The sequence below is a fragment of the Phacochoerus africanus genome, chromosome 9 (genome assembly GCF_016906955.1).
Source record: "Phacochoerus africanus isolate WHEZ1 chromosome 9, ROS_Pafr_v1, whole genome shotgun sequence".
Classification (NCBI taxonomy): domain Eukaryota; kingdom Metazoa; phylum Chordata; class Mammalia; order Artiodactyla; family Suidae; genus Phacochoerus; species Phacochoerus africanus.
This window is the reverse complement of record NC_062552.1, coordinates 56,355,979-56,383,260: the sequence shown is the minus strand read 5'-3', so window position 1 is coordinate 56,383,260 and position 27,282 is coordinate 56,355,979. Positions and strand designations below refer to the sequence as shown.

The 27,282-nt window shown below is 43.0% G+C and overlaps 2 protein-coding genes across 3 annotated transcripts in view; one reads left to right on the top strand and one right to left on the bottom strand.

Moving 5' to 3' along the window:
• The window catches only part of WDR93 (WD repeat domain 93), a 47,387-nt gene extending 35,522 nt beyond the window's left edge, over positions 1–11,865 (bottom strand). The window contains exons 1-3 of the mRNA XM_047797149.1: positions 11,497–11,865; positions 10,417–10,609; positions 8,149–8,213 (exon numbers count right to left, since the gene is read on the bottom strand). Coding sequence (XP_047653105.1) covers positions 8,149–8,213; positions 10,417–10,609; positions 11,497–11,823 — 585 coding nt within the window. The 5' untranslated portion in view covers positions 11,824–11,865. The remainder of the gene's footprint in view (positions 1–8,148; positions 8,214–10,416; positions 10,610–11,496) is intronic.
• A 4,592-nt stretch (positions 11,866–16,457) lies between these two features.
• On the top strand, positions 16,458–22,807 carry PEX11A (peroxisomal biogenesis factor 11 alpha). 2 transcript variants are annotated; one of them, XM_047796636.1, is made up of 3 exons: positions 16,459–16,694; positions 19,121–19,236; positions 21,919–22,807. In XM_047796636.1, exons 1-3 carry the CDS (start codon positions 16,639–16,641, stop codon positions 22,488–22,490), a joined length of 744 nt encoding a protein of 247 aa, XP_047652592.1. In that variant the 5' UTR covers positions 16,459–16,638; the 3' UTR covers positions 22,491–22,807. The 2 variants fall into 2 exon arrangements, with proteins under 2 accessions (XP_047652593.1, XP_047652592.1); XM_047796637.1 differs by lacking the exon at positions 19,121–19,236 and having other exon boundaries at positions 16,458–16,694.
• Positions 22,808–27,282: the final 4,475 nt, after the last annotated feature.

Genomic DNA, 27,282 nt, shown 5'->3' with positions numbered 1-27,282 from the left:
CACCCTCGGCATATGGAGGTTCCCAGGCTAAGGGTCTAATCCACAGCCACAGCCACACCAGATCCTAGCCGCGTCTGCAACCTACACCACAGCTCACAGCAAAACCGGATCCTTAACCCACTGAGTGAGGCCAGGGATCAAATCCACAACCTCATGGTTCCTAGTCAGATTAGTTTCTGCTGAGCCATGATGGGAACTCCCAGTTCTGCCCATTTTTTAATTAGGTTGTTTGGTTTTTTGATGTAGAGTTGTATGAGCTGCTTATAAATTTTGGAAATTAATCCCTTGTTGGTTGCATCATTTGCAAATATTTTCTCCCATTCTGTAGGTTGTTTTCATTTTGTTTATGATTTCCTTTGCTGTACAAAAACTTTTACGTTTAATTAGGTCCCACTTGTTTATTTTTGCTTTTACTTCCATTACTCTAGTTGACAGATCCAAGAAAAATATTGCTGTGATTTATGTCAAAGAGTGTTCTGCCCATGTTTTCCTCTAGGAGTTTTATGTATCTGGTCCCACATTTAGGTCTTTAATCCATTTTGAGTTTATTTTTGTTTATGGTATTAGGCAATGTTCTAATTTCATTCTTTTACATGTAGCTGTCCAGTTTTCTCAGAACCATTTGTTAGAGAGAACATTGATTCTCCATTATATATTCTTGCTTCCTTTGTCATAGATTAATTGACCATAAGTACATGGTTTATTTCTAGGCTTTCTTTTTTATTATTATTACTCAATGAATTTATTACATTTGTAGTTGTACAATGACCATCACAATACAATTTTATAGGATTTCTATCCCACAACCCCAGAGCATCCCCCCATTCCCCAAACTGTCTCCTCCGGAGACCATAAGTTTTTCAAAGTCTGTGAGTCAGTATCCGTTCTGCAAAGAAGTTCATTCTGTCCTTTTTTTAGATACCACATGTCAGTGAAAGCATTTGATGTTGGTGTCTCATTGTATGGCTGACTTCACTTAGCATGATAATTTCCAGGTCCATCCATGTTGCTACAAATGCCGGTATTTCGTTCCTTTTAATGACTGAGTAATATTCCACTGTGTATATGTACCACCTCTTCTTAATCCACTCCTCTGTCAATGGACATTTAGGTTGTTTCCGTGTCTTGGCTATTGCACATAGTGCTGCAATGAACACTGGAGTACATGTGTCTTTGCGAGTCATGGTTTTCTCTGAATAGATGCCCAGGAGTGGGATTATTGGATCAAATGGTAATTCTATTTGTAGTTTTCTGAGGCAGCTCCATACTGTTTTCCACAGTGGTTGCACCAATTTACAATCCCACCAACAGTGTACTAGGGTTCTTTTTCTCCACACCCTCTCCAGCACTTATTGTTTGTAGACTTTTTGATGATGGCCATTCTGGCTGATAGAAGGTGATATCTCATCATGGTTTTGATTTGCATTTCTCTAAGAATGAGTGATGCTGAACATCTTTTCATGTGTTTTTTGGCCATCTGTATGTCTTCTTTGGAGAATTGTCTGTTTAGATCTTCTCCCCATTTTTGGATGGGGTAATTTGTTTTTTTGGTATGGAGCTGCGGAAGGTGTTTATAAATTTTGGAGATTAATCCCTTGTCAGTTGATTCATTTGCAAAGATTTTCTCCCATTCTGTGGGTTGTCTTTTCATTTTGTTTAGGGTTTCCTTTGCTGTGCAGAAACTTTGAAGTTTGATTAGGTCCCATTTGTTTATTTTTGTTTTTACTGTCAATACTCTAAGAGGTGGATCTGAGATGTTGCTGTCCCTTATGTCAGAGAGTGTTTGGCCTATGTTTTCCTCTAAGAGTTTTATGGTGTTATATCTAGGTCTTTAATCCATTTTGAGTTTGTTTTTGTGTATGGTGTTAGGGAGTGTTCTAATTTCATTCTTTTAGGGAGTGTTCTAATTTCATTCTTTTCCATGTGGCTGTCCAGTGTTCCCAACACCACTTATTGAACAAGCTGTCTTTTCTCCACTGTATATTCTTGCCTCCTTTGTCATAGATTAGTTGGCTGTAGGTGCGTGGGTTTATTTCTAGGCTTTCTATCCTGTTCCATTGATCTGTTTCTGTCCTTGTGCCAGTACCATACTCTTTTGATTACTGTAGCTCTGTGGTATAGTCTGAAGTCAGGGAGTGTGATTCCTCCAGCTCTGTTCTTCTTAATATTGCTTTAATTATTTGGCATCTTTTGTGTTTCTATACAAATTTTAAAATTATTTGTTCTAGTTCTATGAAAAATGCCATTAGTGTTTTGATAGGGATTGCACTGAATCTGTAGATTGCCTTGGGTAGTGTGATCATTTTTTCTACATTTTTAATTTATTTATTTTAATATCAACCTGTGGGTTATAAAAATTTCAAACACACATGAAGGCAGAAAATAGTATAATGTGGAATTCCCATTGTGGCTCAGAGGTAACAAACCTGACCATTAACCATGAGGATGTGGGTTCAATTCCTGGCCTCACTCAGTGGGTTAAGTATCTGACATTGCTGTGAGCTATGGTGTAGGTTGCAGATGCAGCTTGGATCCTGGGTTGCTGTGGCTGTGGTAGGCAGCTGTAGCTCCCATTTGAGCCCTAGCTGGGAACTTCCATATGCAGCAGATGTGGCCCTTTAAAAAAAAAAAAAAAAAAAAGAGTTCCCATCGTGGCACAGTGGAAACGAATCTGACTAGGAATGATGAGGTTGCCGGTTCAACCCCTGGCCTTGCTCAGTGGGTTAACAATCCAGTGTTGCCGTGAGCTGTGGTGTAGGTCACAGACGTGGCTTGGATCTGGCATTGTTGTGACTGTGGTATAGGTCGGCAGCTGTAGCTCTGATTAGACCCCTAACCTGGAAACCTCCAGATACTGCAGGTGCAGCCCTAAAAAGACAAAACAAACAAACAAACAAAATATATATATATGGCAAATGTTGTTTTATTACCTCCCAACCTCATTAAATATATTTATTTAATTACACCTAAAAGATTAACAATAATTCCTCTTTTAGTAACGTATAGTTGATTTACGTTAATTTCTGCTGTATAGCAAAGTGATTCAGTTATACATATATACATTCACTTTTTATATTCTTTGCCATTACGGTTTATCATAGGACATTGAATATAGTTCTCTGTGCTATACAGTAGGACTTTGTTGTTTATCCCCTATAACTTATTAATTCCAGTCTGTTTTCAATTTTCTTCAGTTGTCTTATAAATATCTTTCCACAATTGATTTGTTCAAATTAGGATTCAAATGAAGTCCACATATTGTATTTAGTTAACTTGTCAATTTATCTCTTAAGTCTCTCTTAATTTATAGCTGTTAACCCATTTGTTTTTCTTTTTGCCTTTTTTGTGGTTGTTGAATTATTTGGGTCCTTTGTCCTATAGAACTTTTCACTTTCTACATTAGACTGTGCATTGTTAAACATGTCCTTGTGTCCCTTCTCTTTCCGGTAAACTAGAAACTACATCTAGAGGTTTAATTTGACTTAGGTCCAATTAAAACAAAAGGCAAGACTGGGAGTTCCTGTGAGGCGCAGCAGAAACGAATCTGAGTAGGAACCATCCCTGGCCTTGATCAGTGGGTTAAGGATCCGGTGTTGCCGTGAGCTGTGGTGTAGGTCGCAGATGCAGCTCGGATCTGGCATTGCTGTGGCTCTGGTGTAGGCTGGTGGCCACGGCTCCGATTCGACCCCTAGCCTCAGAAGCTCCATATGCCGCGAGTGCGGCCCTAAAAAGACAGCCCCCCCCCCCCCAAAAAAAATAATCACAGGTGTTCAGTGCTTCCCTCTGGCCTTACGTCAGAAGGCTCATTAATGATAGCTAGTTGTTCTTTCTTTTAATAATGGCCACATTATTGATCACTGAGAACAGCTGTTATCCTGGCTTGTCAGTTATAAAGTTCCTCACTAGGAGTTCCCATCGTGGCACAGTGGAAACGAATCCGACTAGGAACCATGAGATTGCGGGTTCGATCCCTGGGCTCAATCAGTGGGTTACGGATCTGGCGCTGCCATGAGCTGTGGTGTAGGTTGCAGACACGGTTCTGATTTGGCATTGCCATGGCTACGGCCGTGGTATAGGCCAGCAACTGTAGTTCTGATTTGACCCCTAGCCTGGGAATCTCCATGTGCCGAGGGTGTGGCCCTAAAAAGACAAAAAAATAAAAAATAAATAAATAAAGTTCCCCATCAACCATTGAAGGCCATTACCTATACCATTACTCTAGAAAATGGCTACCAAATTGAGATATCCCAATTATATCATTCCTTCTGCATTTGTTAGAATTCTTCTATAAAGAAAATCCTTCTCTTTTTCCACCATCAACTATTTGATTACCCTAAAATACAGCTGATACTGAAAAGTCAAGATAAATGCTTGATGCTTTCCCTAATCAGTTTTCAGAGTATTGAGTTTGTACCCTAGCAGCTTCCAAAGGCAATGAATTTCAAAACAGTTATAGGCACAGATATTAAATGTACAACTTGGTGAGTTTGGACAGATGTATACATTTGTGTAACTCATACACAGCCAAGGTATAGGACCTTACCATCACCCCAGAAAGTTCCCTAGTGCTCCATCTTAGTCAATTATACCTCTATAGGCCACCAGCATTCTGCTCTTCCTCACCAGCACAGCTTAGTTTCCCTCATTCCTAAATGTCATGTAATTAGAATCATACAGGACCTGTAACATCAGTGACCTCTGCATCCTTTCTCCTTCAACAATGTCACACGCCATGGTCCCTCCATCTCCTACACAGCAAAGGCACGTCCTGGGGTTACTCTTTATGGCAGTCTGCTGCCCAAATACATCCTCCTTGATGTCCTTACTGTTAGTGAAAACTTAACTCTTACTTGAAGGAATCATCTAACTGTTCCCTAAACCTTTGTTGCCGTGACCTCTTTGTCCCACCAGCAGGTGACACTCCTTGAGCGAGTGGTGCAGGCGTGGGCAGCACAGAGAGCAGTGGGTGGCTGGGCCTCTGCCTCCTTGCTCAGGGTTGTGGTCATGGTGACTGGGGCTGCCGTGACAGCTGCAGCTCCTCCTGGGGTGTGAGGGTCACTAGACAGGGGCATGGTGGGCTTTCTCAAGTTCTCTGGGGTCCGCTCTCTGGCCCTGATACCGATCGAATTCTAATAGCATCTTTTGATGAGTAGAAGTTTTTTTAGCAGCTTTATGAGGGATGTGATAACATAATTAACTGTGCATGTTTAAGTGTACAGTTTGGGAGTTCTCTTGCGGCCCAACTGGTTAAGGATCTGGAGTTGTCACTGCAGCAGCCCAGATCACTGCTGTAGTGCAGGTTGGATCCCCAGGGTTGGGAACTTCCGCATGTCTCATAGGCACACCTCCAGTGCCCCCCCCCCCCAAAGTGTACCATTTGATTAATTCAGACATATGTATACCCCTTGAAACGAGCAGTAGTTTCCATCAAAATAGTGGACACATCGATCACCCCCAAAACTTTCCACCTGCCCCTTTGTAAGCCTCCCCTCCACCCCTCTCTCAACCCACTCCAGGCAAAATCTGGTGTTTCCTGTCACTATATATTCTTTTTTATGACTTATTCCACTCAGCATTATTCTGAGACTTATCCATGTTGTTATGTGCATCTTTTTTGACTGCTGAGCAGTATGTACCATGACTTGCTTATCCATTCTTATGTTGATGGATATCAGGTGGTTTCTGGGTTTTGGCTATAACAAATAGAGCTGCTAGGAACATTCAGGTACACGTCTTTGTATGGAGATATGCTTTCATTTCTCTTGGGTAAATTACTAGGAATGGAATGGCCATATCATACAGCAAGTGGATGTTTAACTTTTTAATTTTTATTTTTTTGGCGATGCCTGCGGCATGCAAAAGTTCTAGGGCCAGGGATTGAACCCACAGCAGTGACTGGAGCCACACCAGATCCTTAACCTGCTGATCCACTGGAGAATTCCTTGACTCAAAAAACAAAAAACAACCAAAAAAACTTGCCAAAGTGGTTGTAGTGCCATGCTTCACCAGCAGGAGTGTACAAGAGTTCCAGATGCTCCATACCTCTGCCAATACTTGGTATGGTCAGTCTTTTTGGTTTTCGGTATTCAAATACACGTGCAATGATAGCTTGTGATTTCAATTTGCATTTCCCTAATGACTAATGGTGGTGAACATCTTATTTATCTTCCATATATATTCTTTGGTGAATTGTCCTTTTTTTTTTTTTTCCAAAATCTTGACTCGTTTTAAATATTGGGTTGTTTTCTTAGTTTTGAGTTTTGAGTTTGGGGAGTTCTTTATAACTTCTGGATACAAATCCTTTATCACAGATGTTATTTGCAAGTATTTGCTCCCAGTCTATGGCTTGCCTTGTTATTCTTTTAACAGCGTCTTTTGCAGAAGAGAAGTTTTTAATTTTGATGAGGTCTAATATATCAGTTTTATTCTTGTTACGGACTGCGTTTTGGGTGTTGTAGTTTAAAAAAATCTTTGCCTACCCCAAGGTCACAAAGACTTTCTCCTATGTTTTCTTCTAGAAGTTTTATTTTATTTATTTATTTATCTATTTTTGTCTTTTTAGAGCCACACCCATGGCATATGGAGGTTCCCAGCTAGGGGTCTAATCGCAGCTGGAGCTGCTGGCCTACACCACAGCCGCAGCAATGCCAGATCTGAGCTGTGTCTGCAACCTACACCACAGCTCATGGCAACACTGGATCCTTAACTCACTGAGCGAGGCCAGGGATCCAACACGCAATCTCATAGTTCCTAGTCAGATCCATTTCTGCTGTGCCACGACGGGAACTCCCTAGAAGTTTTATAATTTTAGATTTTTCGTAGAGATATATGATTCATTTTAGGTTGATTTTTGTATATGGTGTGCAGAATGAGAAGTTTCTAATTTTGATAAGTCCAATTTCAGTGTTTTTTTTCTTTTATGTTTAGTGCTTTTTATGTCCTAAGAAATCTTTGCCCCAAGTTTAGAAAAATATTTTCCTCAAGAAGGATGTTTTTATTTTTAGCCTTTACATTTAGGCCTATAATCCATCTCAAATTAATTTTTATATATAGTATGAAATAGGGCTGAGATGCATCCCCCCATTTGTTTATCTAGCATTCCAGCATCATTTGTTGAAAATACTCTTTCCCCACTGAATTTCTTTGATACTCATCAATAATATTTTTTTACAAAACAAACTCCGATTAAAAATATACTCTGAGCAATACCTTCCTTTTTTGGATTCACTAATTCAAAAAACACTTTCTAAGAACCTATAGTACATAGGCAATGTATTAAGAACCAGAAAAACACAGGTGAGTAAGGCATGTCTCCTGCCCTGGAGGAACTTACATCCAGGAAAAGAAGCAGTCATACAAACAGCTAAGTACAGAAAGTGGAGAAAACTGTGATAGCAATTCTGTCCTACATGCTGGGGCACAGAGAACGAAGAGATTAGCTCCTCTTGGGTCAATCAGGGAAAGTATCTTAGAGGAGATATCTGAGCTGGGTTTTGGTTTTTTGCTTTTTAGGGCCACATGTGTGGCACATGGAAGTTCCCAGGCTAGGAGTCAAATTGGAGCTGCAGCTGCCTGCCTACACCGCAGCCACAGCAACTCAGGATCTGAGCCACATCTGTGACCTATACCACAGCTCACCACAGCGCCGGATCCCCGACCCACTGAGTGAGGCCAGGGATTGAACCTGCATCCTCAGGGATACTATCCGGGTTCATTACCACTGAGCTACAACAGGAACTCCCTGAGCTAGTTTTAAAGAATGAGAGACATCTAAGGGACACACATAGTAGGTAGGGAGACAAGGAAGGGCATTCTATGCAGACGGAACAGCGCAGACAAGGGAACTGGATGTGAGGCGCAGCCAAAAATTCAGGGACTTGTGAGTAGTTATTAGATATGTTGGTCTGGTACTCAATCTGGAGCTCCTTGGTAATTTTCTTCTGTTGACAAGATAAGTAAATCCAAGGCATCCAGCACGTACCCTCTGATACTGAGGGATCTTTTAATTGGCTATTTGGAGAAGGATTTCGGGCCAGGGAGGTCTCTGTTTCTCTTTACTCTAGAATGGTTGTCATTGATCTCCATGTTGAAATGAACATGATTTGCTACAGTTTGGGCCCAGCTATAGATAAAAGAACAGGAGCTTACCACTTCATTGATGGCTTTGATGAGATAAAGACCATCCTTATAAAAATAAAACAGTCTAATGATACCTGAAACAGAAAAATAAGTAAGAATGAAGACCGACAGTTGAGCTAAAGAAAAACTGGAATTTTTTTTTTTTTCTTTTTAGGGCCACACCCGCGGCATATGGAGATTCCCCAGGCTAGGGGTCCAATCAGAGCTACAGCTGCAGCCTATACCACAGCCACAGCAATGTGGGAGCCAAGCCGTGTTTGCGACCTACACCACAGTTCACAGCAACACCAGGTCCTTAACCCACTAAGCGAGGCCAGGGATAGAACCTGAAACCTCATGGTTCCCAGTCAGATTTGTTTCCTCTGTGCCACGATGGCAACTCCAAAAACTGGAATTTTATATTTGACTTTCTGAAATACCATTCTAAGTTCGTGCAATGTTAGGCTTCTTCCCTGGCCCCTCCACTGCCCAGGAGCACCTTGTTCTCCTTGTTTCTATCTCTTACTTGAAATGTTCAAGTTATTCTCCCTCCCCAGTCCTCTCTGCCCACCCCGGCCCCACCTCTTCTAGAATCCTCATGTAAGCACTTTGGCCACACCAATCTCCATGACTTCTATCCACCTGCTTTAGCATCTCCTCCAGCAGCATTTCCCATTGTTTGCCAGCTGCTTCCTGAGTCTTTTATTCCTCCTGCAAATGTACAGATTCTCAAGGGAAAGGATCATATCTTACTCTTCTATGTGCCTCATCTCTCAAACCCCAAAAAGCTCCTCATGCGGTTATTTTTTTTTTTATTCAATAAGTAATGTTTGTTTGATTTTTTTTTTTTAGGCCTGCACCCTCAGCATATGGAAATTCCAGGGCTAGGGGTCAAATCGGAGCTACAGCTGCTGGCCTACGTCACAGCCACAGCCACTTGGGATCTGAGTGGCATCTATGACCTACACCACAGCTCACAGCAATGCTGGATCTTTAACCCACTGAGCGAGCCAGGGATTGAACCAGCATCCTCATAGATACTAGTTTCCACTGCGCCACAACCAGAACTCCTCAATAAGTAATTCTGTGATTCTAATTCCCATCTAACCTAAGGGCTCCAGTATATGATCATCACCCACCATGATTTCTTGCCTCTTTCTTGGGGTGCCTCCCAGACACTCATAACCTGCCCCTAAAGCCATAATACAGACCTTGTAGGGGCATTTGGCCCACTGTGGGTACAAGTCTAACTCAACCCAATAAACATTCATGGTATATCTGCTCCAGGACCATGAATGTGCCGGGACAACCAAGACAATTTCTGCTCTCAAATTCATCACAAAACTCAAACAGATATATAACCAACTAGATATAATGCAGGGTGATAAGTGCAAATCTATCTCTCTTTTTTTAATGTTATTATCTTTTATTTCTTTATTTTGCTTTTTTGGGGGGGTGGGCCACAGCAGAGGAATGCAGAGGTTTCCAGGCTAGGGGTCCAATCAGAGCTATAGCTGCTGGCCCATGCTATGCGAGATCTGAGCTGCCTCACCACAGCTCACGGCAACACTGGATCCTTAACCCACTGAGCAAGGCCAGGGATTGAACCCGCAATCTCATGGTTCCTAGTCGGATTCGTTTCCACTGTGCCACAACGGGAACTCCTTCTTTTCATTTTAACAGCCCCCACCTTGGTTCAGACTTTGATAATTCCTCCCCTCATCAGATGCACTAGCTCTTCCTGGTCTTTCAACCTCTCCTTTTTACTTTTTCAAACACTATCAGGGTGTTCTTCCTAAAATGCCAACTGGAGGAGCCACTCTCCTGCAGAAACAGGATCCAGAAATGGTCCATAGTTCTCTATACTGTGGTCCTCAGGCCCGGCTCATCCTTAGGCCAAGAGAAAATAAAGCAACTCTGGCTTATCTGAGCAGCAGGATTGCTAAGTGCCAGAAAGGGTGTGGCCTCCAGGGCCATACTGCCTGCTGCAAATCCTGCCTGTGCCCCTTATTTCCTGCGTGGGCTCAAGTAAGTTATTTAACTTCCATACCTCGGTTGTCTAGTCTTCTGAAAAACACTCTGTTTACCTCCAGAGGCTGTCGTGAGGGTTAAATGGGATGTGAATTGTTAGAACAGTGCCTGGCACACCAGACTGTCCTGCAGATATTAGTTAATACTGTGTGGCCATGGAGGACTCTCCATGTCTGGCGCCTCCCATGCCTGGAAAGGAGATTAAATTGAACACCAGTCTATCGATATCTGCAAACTAGGCTAAAAAGGAAGATGAGGGACAAATACCCATTTCATCCACAGGAGCAATGAGTATTTCACTTCCCAGATCTGTGGCCCAGATGGACGTGACATCAACCTTAAGTTTCTCCCAAGCATAGACTCGTTTAGCATTGTACAGACTGTAGATGGAGAATCCTTTGGTTCCTCCAATAAACACATAGTCTTGGGAAAGAGCCATGCAGTGTGGCATTTTGCTGAGCTGAGAAAAGAAAAACAAAGAAAAAAAAAAGAAAGAAATGGCTTTCAGTCATCACCATCTGCAAGTAATATGAGCTAACTTTGCAAAGAGGGATGTAAATCCTTTGTACTTACGGTATCATGCCTAAACACAGTGCCCATCTAATTGTCTTGCTCAAGCATCAAGAACGTCAGAGCATTCCACTTTTAGGGGAATAGGGCCAGAGAAAGCAAAGAGGTTGAGAATAAAGTGCTCAATCCCAACATGAAGTATGGTTGTGGGCCCTGTGCTGAGTGGACCAGTGACCCCATTCTCTGTGTTTTATTCATCTAGAACCCTGCAGAAAGAACAATGGCTGATGCCCTGGCAGATTCCCAACAATCCAGCAAGAGAGTGATTATTATACTCAGGAAGATTTAAAAATAACAATAGGATGTAAAAGATAAAACTGTATAATTTTTTTTTTCTTTTCAGGGCTACATGTGTGGCATATAGAGGTTCCCAGGCTAGGGGTCGAATCAGAGCTGCAGCTGCCGGCCACAGCCACAGCCATGGCAACACGGGATCTGAGCTGTGTCTGCAACCTACACCACAGCTCACAACAGTGCTGGATCCCAGACCCACTGAGGGAGGCCAGGGATCAAACCTGCATCCTCTTGGATACCAGATTTGTTTCCGCCACATCACAACAGGAACTCCCATAACTGTATAATCTTTAATGAACCAGAACAACCACCTCAGGCATTTACTAAGTCTATTTTAATCAGCATCAGCAGGCCCATTATCTTTCAACTATGCACCTGTCTTACTGAGTGAGGGTTCCTGGTAGGAGTCCTTCCCTAGATCAGATGCTTTCATGCATCAACACTCAACTGAGAAACAAGGGCTCTTGGTCAGCTGCTCCATACCTTGCTCTCCATCAGTGGAGGGTAGATGGTGGGCTGGATCCGGCTGAGCTCAGCTTTCCTCGATTTGTCCCTCTCCTCAATAATTTCCCATGAACAGTCAAACAGATAGTTCACCAGCTTGTTGATCATTCGATAAGGCTGAGGTAAGGAATCCAGCTCTTGATATGGACCCTTGAAGATGTAATCCTCTTCATCATCCTTAGACCAGTCCTCCTCTGTGGGGGAGGGTACCTCCAGGGTCCCCTTTCGTGTAAAAATGGGCAGCTTCATCTTCTGGGTTCGACTTCCTTTGGGAGCTGTCATGGCAGAAGGTGGTGCTGGAAACATCGGTGAAACTCGGAAAGGCTGATGAAGGAAGCAAGCCAAGGTACTCTGAGAAAAAGGACAAGTTACAAAGGACAACTATTTTCTCCTTGGCACAAGAGTCTGTGGGAGCTATTTATTCTAGAGACTGATACCTTCCTTATTTATCACATGATTGTTAGCACATTGTCAAGAGATGCTCTTCATGTTACTAAGGCTATCTGCCGAGATAGGTACTGACTGCTTACATCTTCAAGGCCAGCCCAGGATGATGTGTGCTATGAGGGAAGGAAAGAAATTTGGCATCCTTACTGCCTTTCTTCACTTCCCGGTGAGAGAGTGGCTGTCTTTCTGGACCAAAGAGGATACGCCTTTTCTCCTACAACTTATGCTTTCTCCTGGCTCTTGCATCTCTGCAAACGGTTGTGCTCAAGCCAGCTGGGTTAGGAGCCATGACTTTTGTGCTTACTTTTCCCTCACCTCCAATTAGATGTAGCTCAAGTACAGAGTACCCATCCTGGCTCAGAGGTTAATGAACCCAACTAGTATCCACGAGGACCAGGGTTCAATCCCTGGCCTCAGTGGGTTAAGGATATGGCATTGCCGTGAGCTGTGATGTAGGTTGCAGATGAGGCTCGGATCCCTCGTTGCGTGGCTGTGGCACAGTTGTGGCTCTGATTCAACTCCTAGCCTGGGAAGTTCTGTATGCCAAAGGTGTGGCCCTAAAAAAAAATAAATAATAAGGTGTAGCTCAAGTACTTCCAACTCTCACTGTCGAATTTGTTCCTTCCTTTCTAGTCCCGCTGCTGCCATCCAGGGGCTCTATAGGCACAGTGCCCAGAGCCTATGAGATTTTTCAAGAAATGTTTGAGACTCGAAAAAAATATTGACTAAAAAAAAAAAACCCAAATCAACTTATCGGCTCCACTCTGAGTGTGCATAATGTTTAAGACTTTCAGGAGTTCCCTTGTGGCACAGTGGGCTAAGGATCTCATGTTGTCACTGCAGCGGTTTGGGTTGCTGCTGTGGCACGGGTTTGACCCCTGGCCCAGGAACCTCTGCATGTTGCAGGCATGGCAAAAAAAAAAAAAAAGGCTTTCAAATGTTACAGTTTTAAAAAGGCATTTAATGTGGAACACGGGGTAGATTTTAAGATGCTTAATAGGTAGTGGAGTAGGGTCTTGCACTGTCAGAGCGTCTTGGATCCATGGAAGTCATATAAAGGCTCTGCTCCCACCATCTTCTCTTACCCGCTGGAGCACATCTGTGATGTTTCCAGTGCAAAGGTGAGTCTGGATCTGAGAGGAAAGAACCGCTTGAATAATCATGGGAACAGTAAGCTGAACTCACCAAAGGCAGGGAATAACAACTGTTTCCATTAGTGAGAACGGAAAAAGCTCCTAATTCACAAACACTGGCTAGAGTACTCAGAAGAGTCTAGCCAAGTAGTGGGAAAAATTAACCCTGGAATAAACACTGTACTGGTATCACCCATCAAATCTTAGAAGTCAGAAGGTCAAACTTACTTAGTAACTTAACTATATACCAAGACAAAGCTGGAGAAGACTTATAGGAATACAAATATGGAACCTAGGCTCCCTAACACAGGGTACCCTTACTGAGTTTGTGATTAATTTTTCTGTCTGAAACTTTATTCCCTTTTGTGTCTCCTCTGAACTCAAGCCTGTGCTGATTAAACACTAATCACCCAGAATCAGATGACTAAGACCGCAGTAGTTGATAACATCATAAGTACTAAACTTAGACATGTAGACATCATCCTTAAAGTACACACTCTGGTTGTTTCTTCAGGGCAGGATGAGCTCGCAGACCCCCAAGCCATGGACCACCTGACCAGAGGATTGTAAACCAGAGACATCCTGATTCCCGAAACTGTGATTAAGACATGTCACAGAAATGTCACAAGATGATGATGAATGCCAGTTTCTTTGTTCTCCTTTAAAATACCCCTAACCCAAAGAACAAGACAGAGTGGTTCTGAGATTTTCCTCCCATTCCCTTGCTTGGCGGTTCTGCAATAAACACTTACTATGCTGCAAACGCCTGCTGTCAGAGTTTGGCTTTCTGCACCTTGGGCACAACAGCCCTTGCTCAGTTACAAAGAGATCAAGCATCCAATGAAGTAAAATTCACAATGCCTAGGATCCAATAAAAACAAATTACCTGGCATGCAGAGAAGCAGGAAACCACAAGCCATAATACAGAGAAAACTCAGTCACTTGAAGCTGAGTCATAATTAACACAGATATTAGACTCAGCAGGCCAAAAACCAAGAGGAAATGCTGTATATGATAAGTAGAGATGTGGAAATATTTAAAAACACACAACTGAACTTTTAGGGATGAAAACTACAATGTCTCAGATGAAAAAATGCAATGAATTCAATTCATAACAAGATTTCAAAACAAGACAAATTAAATGTGCCAAAGAAAAGATTTGTGCACTTGAAAACACAGCAACAGAAATAAAATGAAACAAAGAGAAAAAAAAAGAAAAAAAAATAAGAGAGTGACATGTGGTATAATCTGAAGTAGCCTAGTATAAGTGTGATTGAAATCCTCAAATGAGGGAAGAGATTTTTTAAACAGTTGTAGAAAAAATGGACAAAAATTTTAAAATTTTGATGAAAACTCTAAACCCATAGATTCAAGAAGAAAAACAAATCCTAAGCAAATTACGCATGAAGAAATTTATACCAAGGCACATCATAATCAAAACTAGTGATAAAGAGGAGTTCCTGTTGTGGCTCAGTGGTTAACGAATCCGACTAAGAACCATAAGGTTGTGGGTTCGATCCCTGGCCTCGCTCAGTGGGTTAAGGATCTGGTGTAGCCATGAGCTGTGGTGTAGGCTGGCGGCTACAGCTCCAATTATACCCCTAGCATGGGAATCTCCATATGCCGCAGGTGCGGCCCTAAAAAGACAAAAGACAAAAAAGAAAAGAAAAAACAATGATAAAGACAAAATTTGAAATGCAGCCAGAGATAGAAAGACATTTACAGAGGAACAAAGAACAACAGATTTCCTGAAGGAGACATTGCAAGTGAGAAGGCAGTGAAGTATTGACAGAAAAAATTTGTCAGTCAAGAATTCTAGGTTAAAAAACATATCTCAATAAATGAAGGTAAAATATAGACTTATTATACATTCAAAAACTGAAAGAATTTAGCAGCAGCAGATCAGCATTATAAGAAATAATGCAAAGGGAGTTCCTGTTGTGGCTCAGAGGGTTAAGAATCCAACCAGTATCCATGAGATGAGGGTTCAATCCCTGGCCTCACTTAGTGAATTAAGGATCTGCCATGGCTGCAAGCTGCAGCATAGGTTGCAGAGGCAGCTCAGATCTGGCAATGCTGTGGCTGTGGTATAGGCTGGCAGCTGCAGTTACGATTCAATCTCTATCCTGGGAACTTCTATATGTTGCAGATGCAGCCGTAAAAAGAAAAAAAAAGAAACAATAATGTGAAAGAAAGGCCTTCAGGCATCAGAGAGAAATGTGAATCTAAACAAAAGAATGAAAAGCACTGGATGATAGATATGTAGGTAAATATAAAAGAATTTCTCTTATGTAAATCTCTTTAAGAGATATTTAAAATGTTTAAACAAAAATAATAATGTAACGTGGGGTTAAGAACATATGTAGAACAACAGGGACTCAGGGTTGTCACTGCTATGACATGGGTTCAATCCCTGGCCTGGGAATTTCTGCATGCTGTCTCTGCCAAAAAACAACAACAACAACAACAACAACCAAAGCATATTATAAATCCTAAAGCAACCACTAAAGTAATAAAGAGTTATAGCTAATAAGCCAACAAAAGGGGAAAAAAATGAGTCACAAAAATAGGTAAAAACAGGAGTTCCATTGTGGCTCAGTGGTAAGGAACCTCACTGGGATCCATGAGGATTTGGGTTTGATCCCTGGCCACGCTCAGTGGGTTAAGGACCCAGTGTTGCTGTGAGCTATGGTGTGGTTGCAGATGTGTCTCAGATCCCTCCTGGCTATGGCTGTGGCACCTGCAGCTCTGATTGGACTCCTAGCAATAAAAGCAATTTTTTTCTCCTTCACCCAAAACTCTTGACTCCACATTACTGTTTCTACCTGTGGACAGAGGCCAAGTTCCATCAACTGTGCAGTTTCATTTTAATCTCTTTTTGTCCCCATTTTGTTCATGTTAATCCTTTGAGAATTTCCTCAGGTAGCACTCTTCTGGCAGTGTTAAATAATCCCAACAGAAAGTTCTCTCATTTACCCAGCTCTCATGCTAAAAATACATTCCAAGCATTGGCTTAACTCTGCTCTAACCATTTCCTATCCCAGATGTGGAGCTGTGTTGCTCAAGGGACGCGGAGGCACAGAGCTGGGAAATGACCAGGCTTTTCAATCCGCAAGTGAAAACTCAGAGGAATCTCCTTTAGGGATTCCGCGGGAGAACCTGGGTACCCAGGATCTGCCGGGAGGCGCAGGGCGCCCCGGGGCCTTCTGAGGCTTGGAGACCGGCCCTCTCTAGCCCGGCTCCCCCTGCTAGGAGATCCCAAAGGTAAGTGGAAGTCCACCGGGAGCCGCAGCCCGGGAAGCCCGAAGCCACGTTTCTCTCACCTGGGCCGGCAGCTTGACGTTGCCTAGTAACCACGACTTCCGGCCCAGCCGGAAGCCCGAGAAGTCGCTGTTTCGAATAGGTGCCCGCCCCTGCGGGGGCGGAGAGACAGGCCCTGGGGCCGGCGGAGAATGACCTTCTCGCGGGGACCCGACGACGGCCGCCCCTGACCATTCGCGCGACACAGCCCAGTGCGACGTATGGTCTTGGGCCGGGCGCCATGGACGCTTTCATCCGCTTCACCAACCAGACCCAAGGCCGGGACCGGCTCTTCAGGTGAGTCAGGTGCCTGCGGCCTCCACCCGGTCCCCATCCCTCCACCCCGGACTCGGCTTCATGTTCTCCGGCACCCGGGGAGGAGATCGTGGCCCAGCGGACGGAAGCAGCAAGGACGCTGCCGGCCCCTGCAGGGAATGTAGTCCTGGAACCCCTGTTCACCCTAAATTCAAAGGGGCTGAGCCGAACGCATCGCTTCACATCCTGAACCTGTCGCCCCAAAGCCCGGGTGCCTGACCCCGCAGCCCTCTCGGGAGTGATGGCTGTGTTAAACCAGCCAACCAACCCTTTTCTCCTAACCTGAGAAAGACTGGGAATGATTATTCTTCCGAGGAATTATTGAAGAAAAACTTGGGGTTGACATCTGTGTCTAGGGAAGCCTACCATACATGGTTGTAGCTTCGAAGACCCCACGAACTTCTTATGGGGAGAATAAAAATGCATTTATTTATCTTACATTCTTGTCCTGTCATTGAGATACCATGTGTGAAATGGTTTTGTGGAAAGTAGAGGGTGGAGAGCCGCCGAAAGAACTGACTGCACCTCGAAGGCACACGCTGTGCTACTGAAAATATTGAATGGAGGTTGCACTTTTAATGCTAATTCATAATGTTTCTTTTAGAAATTCAGTTGAGTTTTGCTCAATAATAAAAAAAATTATTACAGTTGCAGTTCGATTTAACAGCTTTTCCTTCTTCTGGGTATACTACTGCTACGACACTCAGGCCAATAGTAGCCCCAATAAATATGAAACTTTTGAAAGCCGACTTTATGCCAGATATTGTTCTCAGTATGTTACGACTATTAACCCCTTAAACCCTCAACACACCCTAGGAAATTAAATTCTCTAAATCATCCCCATTTCAAGAAAGGGGAAACTGAAGCAGGAGGTTAATAGATACCAAATGGCTGACCTGAGAGATTTCAAAGCACACAGTTGATTCCAGGACCCACGTCTTTAATTACCAAGCCATACTACCTTTCTGGTTAATTTGATAGATTTTCAAAATGGTTGCATTCTATTATAAGCTTCATTAAAATCAAAGCCTACAATTCCAGTGTACTCAGAATATACCTGCAAAGTTTATCAGTGAAGTTGGTTAATAAATAATTGTTTAGGATGTACTTATTCAGCATGATCTGAGATCTCTGCCATTCATTTCCTAATCTACTTGGTGATCTACAGCTTCTATGAACAGACTTGCATTCATAAAGTAGTGCTTTGTCTTTGGACACATTTCTGTTTTTAGACCACATCTGAGAAAGAGGGATTCATTGACTTGAGCAGCTTGAGCTCTCTAGCCAAGAAGCATACCAAAAGAGGAAGAGAGAGAGAGATTGTTCCTTTTTACTTCACCCTCAGTCACAGTTCACCACTTTGGAAAATGTGCCACATTTTTACTGGGAGTAGTATTTATGGCATAAAGGGTTTCAAATGCAGTTACGGGATTATGGAATACACGCACCTGCCTACTTGGTTTACAATACCGCCAAATGCATTTAGATGTTTGACTATGTGGTATAAAAATTTTCATTTTTTTATGTTTCTTGGTAAGGCATTGCTGTTTGTACTCATGACAATAATCACTTTATTGGATATTTAGTATTATCAAACAAGAGTTTGTATTTTATATAAAATACCAATTAGTGTTTTTTTTTGTTTTGTTTTGTTTTGTTTTTTGTCTTTTTGCCTTTTCTAGGGCTGCTCCTGTGGCATATGGAGGTTCCTAGGCTAGGGGTCGAATTGGAGCTGTAGCCGCCGGCCTACATCACAGCCACAGCAACACGGGATCCAAGCCGCATCTGGGACCTACACCACAGCTCATAGCAACGCCAGATCCTTAACCCACTGAGCCATGATGGGAACTCCACTAATTAGTCACTAATTAGTTTCGAAAGACAAATCTATACTTATTTGTGTATAGGTGTGTATTTGGATCTTTTATAAAAGTTAAGCAATACTCAAACTGTGACCTTTTCACTGGGTCTGGTTTGAATGTGTGACCTGTCATATAAGCAGTTGGTAAAAAAAAAAAATCTGTTTTAGAAATTTGAAAATCTTTTAGAAATTTACATTGGAGAAAATAAGTAAAGATCTTTGCAGAATTAACATGAGGTAGATTTTTGTGCAATTTACTGCTTTGATTATCTTCCATTCTCTGTGCCAGCCAAAGGCCTTTTGAGTGTGTTATTGCAGAGTTCTTTTTCATTCTCTTTGTGTTACCTCTGTGTGGCGTTTCCATCGCATGTTCTACCTTTTGGCCCTGTGGGGTGACTGTTGAAAAATTTGTTCTTGTAAGAGCTACTACTTGAGACATTGTTCTGGAAACTTTGCCTTTAGCAAGACACATTTCTCCTTCCCTTACTTCATGAATTTTATTTGGTTTGTAAATCATTCTCCTCATTTTTTTTTTTTTCCATTTCAGAGCCACTCAGTACACATGCATGTTGCTTAGATATTTGTTAGAGCCTAAAGCTGACAAAGAGAAGGTGGTAATGAAGCTCAAGAAACTGGAGGCCAGTGTGAGCACTGGCCGTAAATGTAAGTACCCTGTCCCTGGAGGGACAGTGGCTCCTGGTGTAGCACCTTCAGATCCTGTAATGCACAAAATACTTTCTAGATCATTGATTTGTAGTCAGTCAAGTTTATTGATGAAGTTCACTAGCAAGGCTGCCCTCACAAAATGTCAGGCCAAAGAGGTTGACCGTTCACAGACACTGTCCTGTGTTCCACATCTTTCTGCTTAATCATAGCCAGAGGGACCTACAGTGTGTGAGTTCACCTTTAGTTCTTAGAATCACAAAATGTTCTGGTAATCCCTAACATTAACCTAAGCTCCTGGCTCTGGGAGCCCTGGAAGAACAGAACTGCTGTATGCTTGAACCCTGGCCTTTTCCTCTTCTCTTGAAGGACTGCTAGAGGAAATGGATGGATACATTTTCTTAAGTCATTTGTGGGGTTGCTTCATGTTCAAGGCAAAAAATGATCAGTGTTTTGTACTCATTTGATTCACTTTAATAATAATGTGGGAGTTTCCGTCATGGCTCAGTGGAAACAAAAATGACTAGCATCCATGAGGATGCAGGTTCGATGCCTGGCCTTACTCCGTGGGTTAAGGATCCACGTTGCCATGAGCTGTGGTGTGGGTCACAGACACAGCTCGGATCTGGTATTGCTATGACTGTGGTGTAGGCCAGCAGCTACAGCTCCAATTTGACCCCTAGCCTGGGAACCTCCATATGCCTCGAGTTTGGCCCTAAAAAAAAATAATAATGATGATAATGCATGCTGGAAAAATCTCATACTTCTGATAGCAATTGCATGCTTAACTCCTCGTTGATGAGAATCAGATAAGCAGAGGCCTGCAATGTAGAAATCAGATGTTGATCAATTATTTTCGAGTACCTACTTCATAAAGATATAGTACTAAGCCTTATGAGAGACCTAAGATGACATGGTATAATCATATAAAATTTAGTACCAAATATGTTGGTTGGGGTAGAGAAAAAGAAAGGTGTTTTGAGGAAGTAGAAATTGAGGTGTGGCAAAAGGGAGAAGGAAGAAGAACATTCTTGAAGGGTGGTTTCCTCTAGTGAAGGCTCAGAATTGTTATGAGCAAACCATTGTATTGGAGAATCAATGAAGAAACTGGTTTGATGGAGAAAACACTTAAATTGTCAAGCAGAGGGTGGGGTGAGCTTTTCTGGATGGCTTAGAAAACTGAGATTAGAAGTTCTCACTCTTTAGAATGTTGGAGCTCAAAGGTCCTTAATTTAAAGGTCACTAGTCTCTGAAGTCCAGAAATGACGTAGCCAAGGTTACTCGTCCAGTTAGTGGAAGAGCCAAAAGTAGAACCCAGGATTACTCATTACATATTTTGTGTTATTTTTGATAAAATAATACCAAACAGGAGCTCCTGTCATGGCTCAGCTCTAACAAACCTGACTAGGATCCATGAGGACTCGGATTCAATCCTTGGCCTCGCTCAGTGGGTTAAGGATCCGGCATGGCCGTGAGCTATGATGTAGGTCACAGGCTCGGCTCAGATCTGGCATTGCTGTGGCTGTGGTGTAGGCTGGCAGCTGCAGCTTCGATTGAACCCCTAGCCTGGGAACTTCCTTATGCCCCGAGTGCAGCCCTTAAAAGCAAAATAATAAATAAATAAAGTAATTAATTACCAAAGATTTTTCTGAGATTGTAAGTTTCCTGAGGGTAGCTACTTCTGAGCATTTGCTGAGTCTAAGATAGAGTCCTTTAAGGAAGATACTTCATTTGTATCATCCATAATGTTTAGGACTATAACTGTTTCTGAGAAAGTACTATGTAAATATTGGTTGATTGCTGCTGTCCCTGATTAATTGAATTACAACATCAGATAAAGGACACGCCCTTGTGACGGTTGGTTTAATTCAGCTAGGAGTCACATGTGACAATATTATTAGTTGTGCTGTCCACTAAATCCTACCATCTCTACTTTGTCTTTTCGACAGTAGGGAGCCAAAGGGGGTTTGGAGCAGAGACATGGCAAGATAGGTGTTCCCATTGTGGCGCAGTGGTTAACAAATCTGACTAGGAACCATGAGGTTTCGGGTTCAACCCTGGCCTTGCTCAGTGGGTTAAAGATCCGACGTCACTGTGAGCTGTGGTGTAGGTCATAGATGCGGCTTGGATCCCTCATTGCTCTGGCGTAGGCGGCGGCTACAGCTCTGATTGGACCCCTAGCCTGGGAACTCCATATGCTGCTGGTGCGGCCCTAGAAAAGACAAAAAAAAAAAAAAGAAAAGAAAGGGCAAGGTGATAATGGTGTGGTTTTTGTTTGTTTGTTTTTGTTTTTAAAGCAGTCTTTTCACTGGAAAGTAAATAAAGTGTAGAATGTTGCATCTGAGTTCATGTTATTGTAGTACCTTCGTGCTAAAGAAGTAATATTCCAATATAACAATCCACACTGAAGACTGACCTGACCTAAGGTGTACTGTAAGTCCTCGTGAATGTAGTCAGTGAAATGGAGGCAGTGTTTAACGAGTCCCTGTCTTTTTTGCCTTCCGGGATCATTTTAGGCATCCTTAACAGACTGTAAAGTTCTCCTTTCTTGAGCAAAGGCTGAGCTTCAGATGAGTCAGCTGTTAAAACAACTGACCTCTCTCCCGATGCAGAGATTCTGCCTATAAAATCCTATTACCTACCCATTAAATAACTGCTAACTGTCATGGGTTCTTCTTGCAGGGTTCAGAGTAGGCAATGTGGTACATGCTCTACAGGCGACTCGAGAGAGCATTCATGCCACTGACCTGGTGCCCCGCTTCTGCCTAACACTAGCCAGCCTGAACCGCGTGGGTTATTTCATCTGTGACACCATCCTCTTTGTGAAGAGCATAGGGATCACCTCTGGCATAAACAAAGAGACGTGGCAAGTGTGGGCTGCTCGCTATTACTGCTCCTCCCTTCTGCTGAGCCTGGTCAGGGATCTGTATGAAATCTCCCTGCAGATGGAGCAGGTTGCCCACGACAGGGCAAAGAGGGAGAAATCACCCACCCAGGATCCTTTTGGGTACAGCGTGGCTGATGAGGAAACCGAATGGCTCCAGTCCTTTCTCCTTCTCTTATTCCGGTCTCTGAAGAAGCATCCTCCCTTGCTCCTGGACACAGTGAAGAACTTCTGTGATATCCTGAACCCTTTGGACCAGTTGGGGATCTATAAGTCCAATGCTGGCATCATAGGCCTTGGAGGTCTTGTGTCCTCTCTAGCAGGCATCATCACCCTGGCGTATCCTCAGATGAAGCTGAAGATCCACTGAGGTGGTTTCAGGCTGAAGACTGGTATCTGCTTTTTAAAGACAACCTGTTAGTGGAATGGACATTTGCATTAAGGCACAGTCATGTCATACTGTGCTTAAGGACTTACTCACATGACCAGTTTGTGACCTGTGATGTGACCAGAGGTGAAGCCAAGAATGGTGGAGGGGAGAGCATGATTTATATGTGTTCTAGAGTGCTGGCGTGACTTCTGAACTTCTGAGTATTTTTCCTTCATCTAACGTTTATTGAGCATCTCTTATGTGCATAGTAGGAACTTAGTAGTTGCTGAATAAATAAAAATTGAAAGAGAAAAATTGAAAAAGATTCAACCTAACAAGTGGACCCTAATATGCAGTGACTTTGGGGCCATGTACCTGCCTACTTTTGCATAGCTACACTAGATGTGATGCACAGCCCTCTCTCAGATCTAGTAGCGGCCCCTTATTCTCTGGTGGTTTACCCCCCCTTCCTCCATAGCTGCCAGTGCCAGGATGGAGGAGAGCTGGGCTTATAGCCTCTTAACTTGTTGGCTTTTACATCACTGTATTCCTGTCCTTCCTGTATCCAGAAGTCAAATCAGAAATGCATCAGGCACCTTCATGGTATAAATTGGTCCTTAGGTAACACAGTGAAAAAACAAAAAATTGGTGCCTGTGACAGATGAGGAGGCGGAGGTTAAAACTGAGGGCAGAACCTCACTTTTCTGACTCCCAATCCAGTGCTCTTTCCCCCATATACTGCCTGCCCGATTGAGTGGATGTATGAGACTCTCCAGAATCCTGTGCAAAAAGCCTTTTTTAGACCCTTTGTGGTGAGTGGTTTATATTCTATTCTACAAAAATTAAAACTAGATCTAGGTGCATCAACTGGATTGTTCAGTTTAAGCCCTATAACAGTTTGGGCACTTCTACATTCATTTTCATCAAAATTGTACAATTAAGAAACTTCACGGGAGTTCCCATCATGGCTCAGCAGTACAGAACCAGACTAGCATCCATGAGGACGAAGGTTTGATCCCTGGACCTGCTCAGTGGGTTAAGGATCCAGCATTGCCATGAGCTGTGGTGTAGGTCACAGACGCAGCTCGGACCTGGCGTGGCTGTGGCTGTGGTTGTGGTGTAGGCCGGCAGCTGTAGCTGCGATTCGACTCCTAGCCTGGGGACTTCATATGCCACAGGTACGGCCATAAAAAGCAAAAAACAAAAAACACAACTTCAAGAAGACTACAAAAGTAGGAGGGTGGTAATGTTCTATGACAAATCAGATTTCATGTCTGTAGGGTGGTTGGGGAGGCAGGAAGGAGCAGGGAGGGGCTCATGAAGGGGACAGTAGAATACTGAGTCAATGCCACTTATGTTCCTCCTTTCTGTCTTGGGTTTTGGGGTCTTATTTCTGATTGCAGATCCTCTTAATTTGAGGCAAGTGAGAGAAATAGGGTACCATCAGGTAAGGGATCAGTGTCAGTCCTACCAGTAAAGCCGTCACATTTATCTGAATGGAAATGAGAAAAGAAATGTGCACTGGATAAATTTCCCATGAATGTGATAGAGATTCTTAAAAAAAAAAAATTGTAATTGAGATTCTTAAAAAGTAGACTCAGGTCCTTGGATCTCTATTTTTCAAGTGACCACTCAAAGTAATGGGATTTGAGAAAGAACATTTGGGGAATTTTAAGACAAATGAAAGCTGCTAGCAAAGCCCTGGCAAATGAAAAATTTAACTGTTTTTACTTTGTCCAGATCTTCTATTGTAATAAATTAACGATGTCTAATAAACTTGTAGACAGAATGTCCTCACGTATCTGTGCATGTGTTCTACAATGGAGAAGAGTTAAAAACAGGAGGATCCAAACTTAATCAGCATCTACACAGTTGGTAGAGTGAGCTCTGGTAAAATGAGCCCCCGGTTGGAAGGTGCAAGCTGATGAGGAGGATGAAGAAGGATTTAGATGTGGGATATCCAGGTAGACCAAGACCTCTAAGACCATCTCATCCAGACTGCTACCCTGGAGAGGGTCCCCTGATGCCCTGTCAGTGGTGTGTTCCCGTCTGCCTGGAGAACTCTGCCTTGAATCTGCCATGGCATGTTACAGTAGTGTCCGTGTTGGTAGGTCTGTCCTCTACCAGGTGGGATGGGTGGTGGAGAGTCTGGGAAGTGCCACCCCTGCTAGAATCTGTGAAAACCTTCGAGGTGCCCTGCTACCTCCTTCCTTGTGCGTCTTTCTCCTTTATAACTAACCCCCCACCTCCAAGCCTCTGCGTTTATTCATAAGGCCTTCTAAAAACCAAAGACGTGTGCTTTTTTGTTCCTCCGGTTCTGTGGAGATACTGACACAATACTGTGTCAGTTTAAGGTGTGCAGCATAGTGATTTGACTTACATGCATCATGAAATGATGATGACAGAGTTTAGTGAACATCCGTCATCTCATACAGATATAAAACAAAAGATAGGGAATTTTTTTTTCCTCCTTGTGATGATCACTCTTAGGACTTATTCTCTTTCATAAATAGTGAACAGCAGTGTTACTTCTGTGTATTTTGTTGTACATTTCATCCTTCGTACTTACTTGTCGCGTAACTGGAAGTATGTACCTTTTGACTGCCTTCATCCAGTTTCCCCTCCCCCATCCCCTGCCCCTAGTAACTGCAGAGCTGACCTCTTTTCCTATGAGTTTGTTTCTGAAGCAGTAGTGGTGGTAGTAATCCTGAACTAACAGCACTATGTTAGTTCCTGGTGCACAACCTAGTAATTCAATAATTATATGCATTTCAAAATGATCACCATGGTAAGTCTAGTTACCCCCTGTCACCAAAGATATTACACAATCATGGACTGTATTCCCCACACTGTACATTTCAGGCCCATGACACACTGATTCTGTAACTAAGAAGTTTGTACCTCTTACTCTCCCTCACCTATTTCTCTTCTCCCCCCATTCCCCCATCCCAAATGGAAGGTATTCTTACTAACTGTATTTTTATCTTTATTTTTATTTTTGGTTTTTATAAGATTTCTACTTTTCTATTAGAGTTGATTTACAATGATGGTTCTTTTTTGCTTTTCAGGGCCACACCTGCAGCGTATGGAGGTTCCCAGGCTAGGGGTTGAATCGGAGCTACAGCTGTGGGCCTACACCACAGCCACAGCAGTGCAGGATACGAGCCACGTCTGCAGCCTACACCACAGCTCATGGCAACACTGGATCCTTAACCCATTGAGCAAGGCCAGGGATTGAACCCACAACCTCATGGTTCCCAGTCGGATTTGTTTCCGCTGCACAACAACAGGAATTCCCCAGGTGTTTCTTTTCTTTTTTTTTTTAACTGAAATATAGTTGCTGTAAAATATTGTGTTAATTTCAGGTGTACAGCAAACTATTCAGTGATTTTTTTTCTTTACAGATTATTACAAGATATTGAGTATAGTTCCCTGTGCTATGCAGTAGGTCTTTTTTTGTTTTTGGTCTTTTTAGGGCCACACCTGCAACATGTGGAGGTTCCCAGGCTAGGGGTTGAATCGGAACTGTAGCTGCCGGCCTGCACCACAGCCACAATAGCGCTGGATCTCAGCCACGTCTGTGACGGAGACCACAGCTCACGGCAACACCAGATCCCTGGCCCACTGAGCGAGGCCAGGGATCGAACCTGCGTCCTCATGGATGCTAGTCAGATTTGTTTCTGCTGAGCCATGATGGGCACTCCAGTAAGGTCCCTGTTCATCTCTTTTGTATATAGCAGTGTGTGTGTGTGTGTGTGTGTGTTTAATCCCATCATCCTGATTTGTCCGTCTCCCACCTCCCCTTTGGTAACCATAAGCTCCTTTTCTATGTCTGTGAGTCTGTATAGATTCATTTGTATTATTTTTTAGATTCCATGTATAAGTGATACCATAATATTTGTCCAAAGACATTTCTAATAGGTGTACAGGTCAGCACATTTACAACTAAATGTTTTTGCTTGAGAATGTGTTTGGTCAATAATGCATGTTTGAATGCTGTCCTGATTTGGAACCATTTGTTCCCAAGATGGCCAAGGTCCCTGTGCTTGGGCAGTGGTTGGACGAGGTTGGAGAGGTGGGCGTTAGGAGTGGGGAAGGAAAGAAGATAGCTGTGTCCTTTCAGCAGCTTCTGGAAAGTGAACTTTTGCCTAGGGACCCTCCTGGGCCCTTTCACCACTTCCCACCTCTTGCCCACATTCTGGATGCCCAGATGAAGCAGCCAAAGAATGAGCTTTGTCAGCAGAGTGTCGGGCATGGAGCCCTGTGCTCCCTGCAGCCCAAAGCCACTGCTCCAGAGGCTTAACACTGCCCTTTGGCCCAGGTGACTCTGTTGGCACAGCCTCGTAGACAACGTGCCCTGAGCCTTGAAGTGTGGTCAGGGCAGAGGTTGCTTCTTTAGCCACCACCCTTTCTCCCCGTTATCATCCTGTGTTTTTGAAAGGCCCGGTTGAATCAGTAAGTATTAAATGCATCATGTATTTATTACTCCTTTTGGAGACTATCTACTTGACTTTCTCCTCCCTTTCCTGACTTCTCATCTCCCGCTTTATCATATCCTAGATACAGAATTGATTATAAAGGATCTATCATGAATCTCTGTGTCTCCCCACCCTGTGCCTCTTTCTCCTGTTGCCCACAGTATACGCCTTAGCAGAGAGGCAACAATAGATATGTTTCTACAAAAAATAAGGGAAATAAGTTGTGTCCTGGTATCGATCCTATTTCATTTCTTTCTTTCTTTTTTTTTTTCACTACATGATTCCATTTACTAAAAATCCAAAACAAGGAAAAA

Excerpts from the sequence above, each read along its gene's own strand:
- PEX11A (XM_047796636.1), top strand. The coding sequence starts at position 16,639 with ATGGACGCTTTCATCCGCTTCACCAACCAGACCCAAGGCCGGGACCGG. Across the intron at positions 16,695-19,120 it reads GGCCGGGACCGGCTCTTCAG|AGCCACTCAGTACACATGCA; the intron begins GTGAGTCAGGTG and ends TTTCCATTTCAG. Across the intron at positions 19,237-21,918 it reads TGTGAGCACTGGCCGTAAAT|GGTTCAGAGTAGGCAATGTG; the intron begins GTAAGTACCCTG and ends TTCTTCTTGCAG.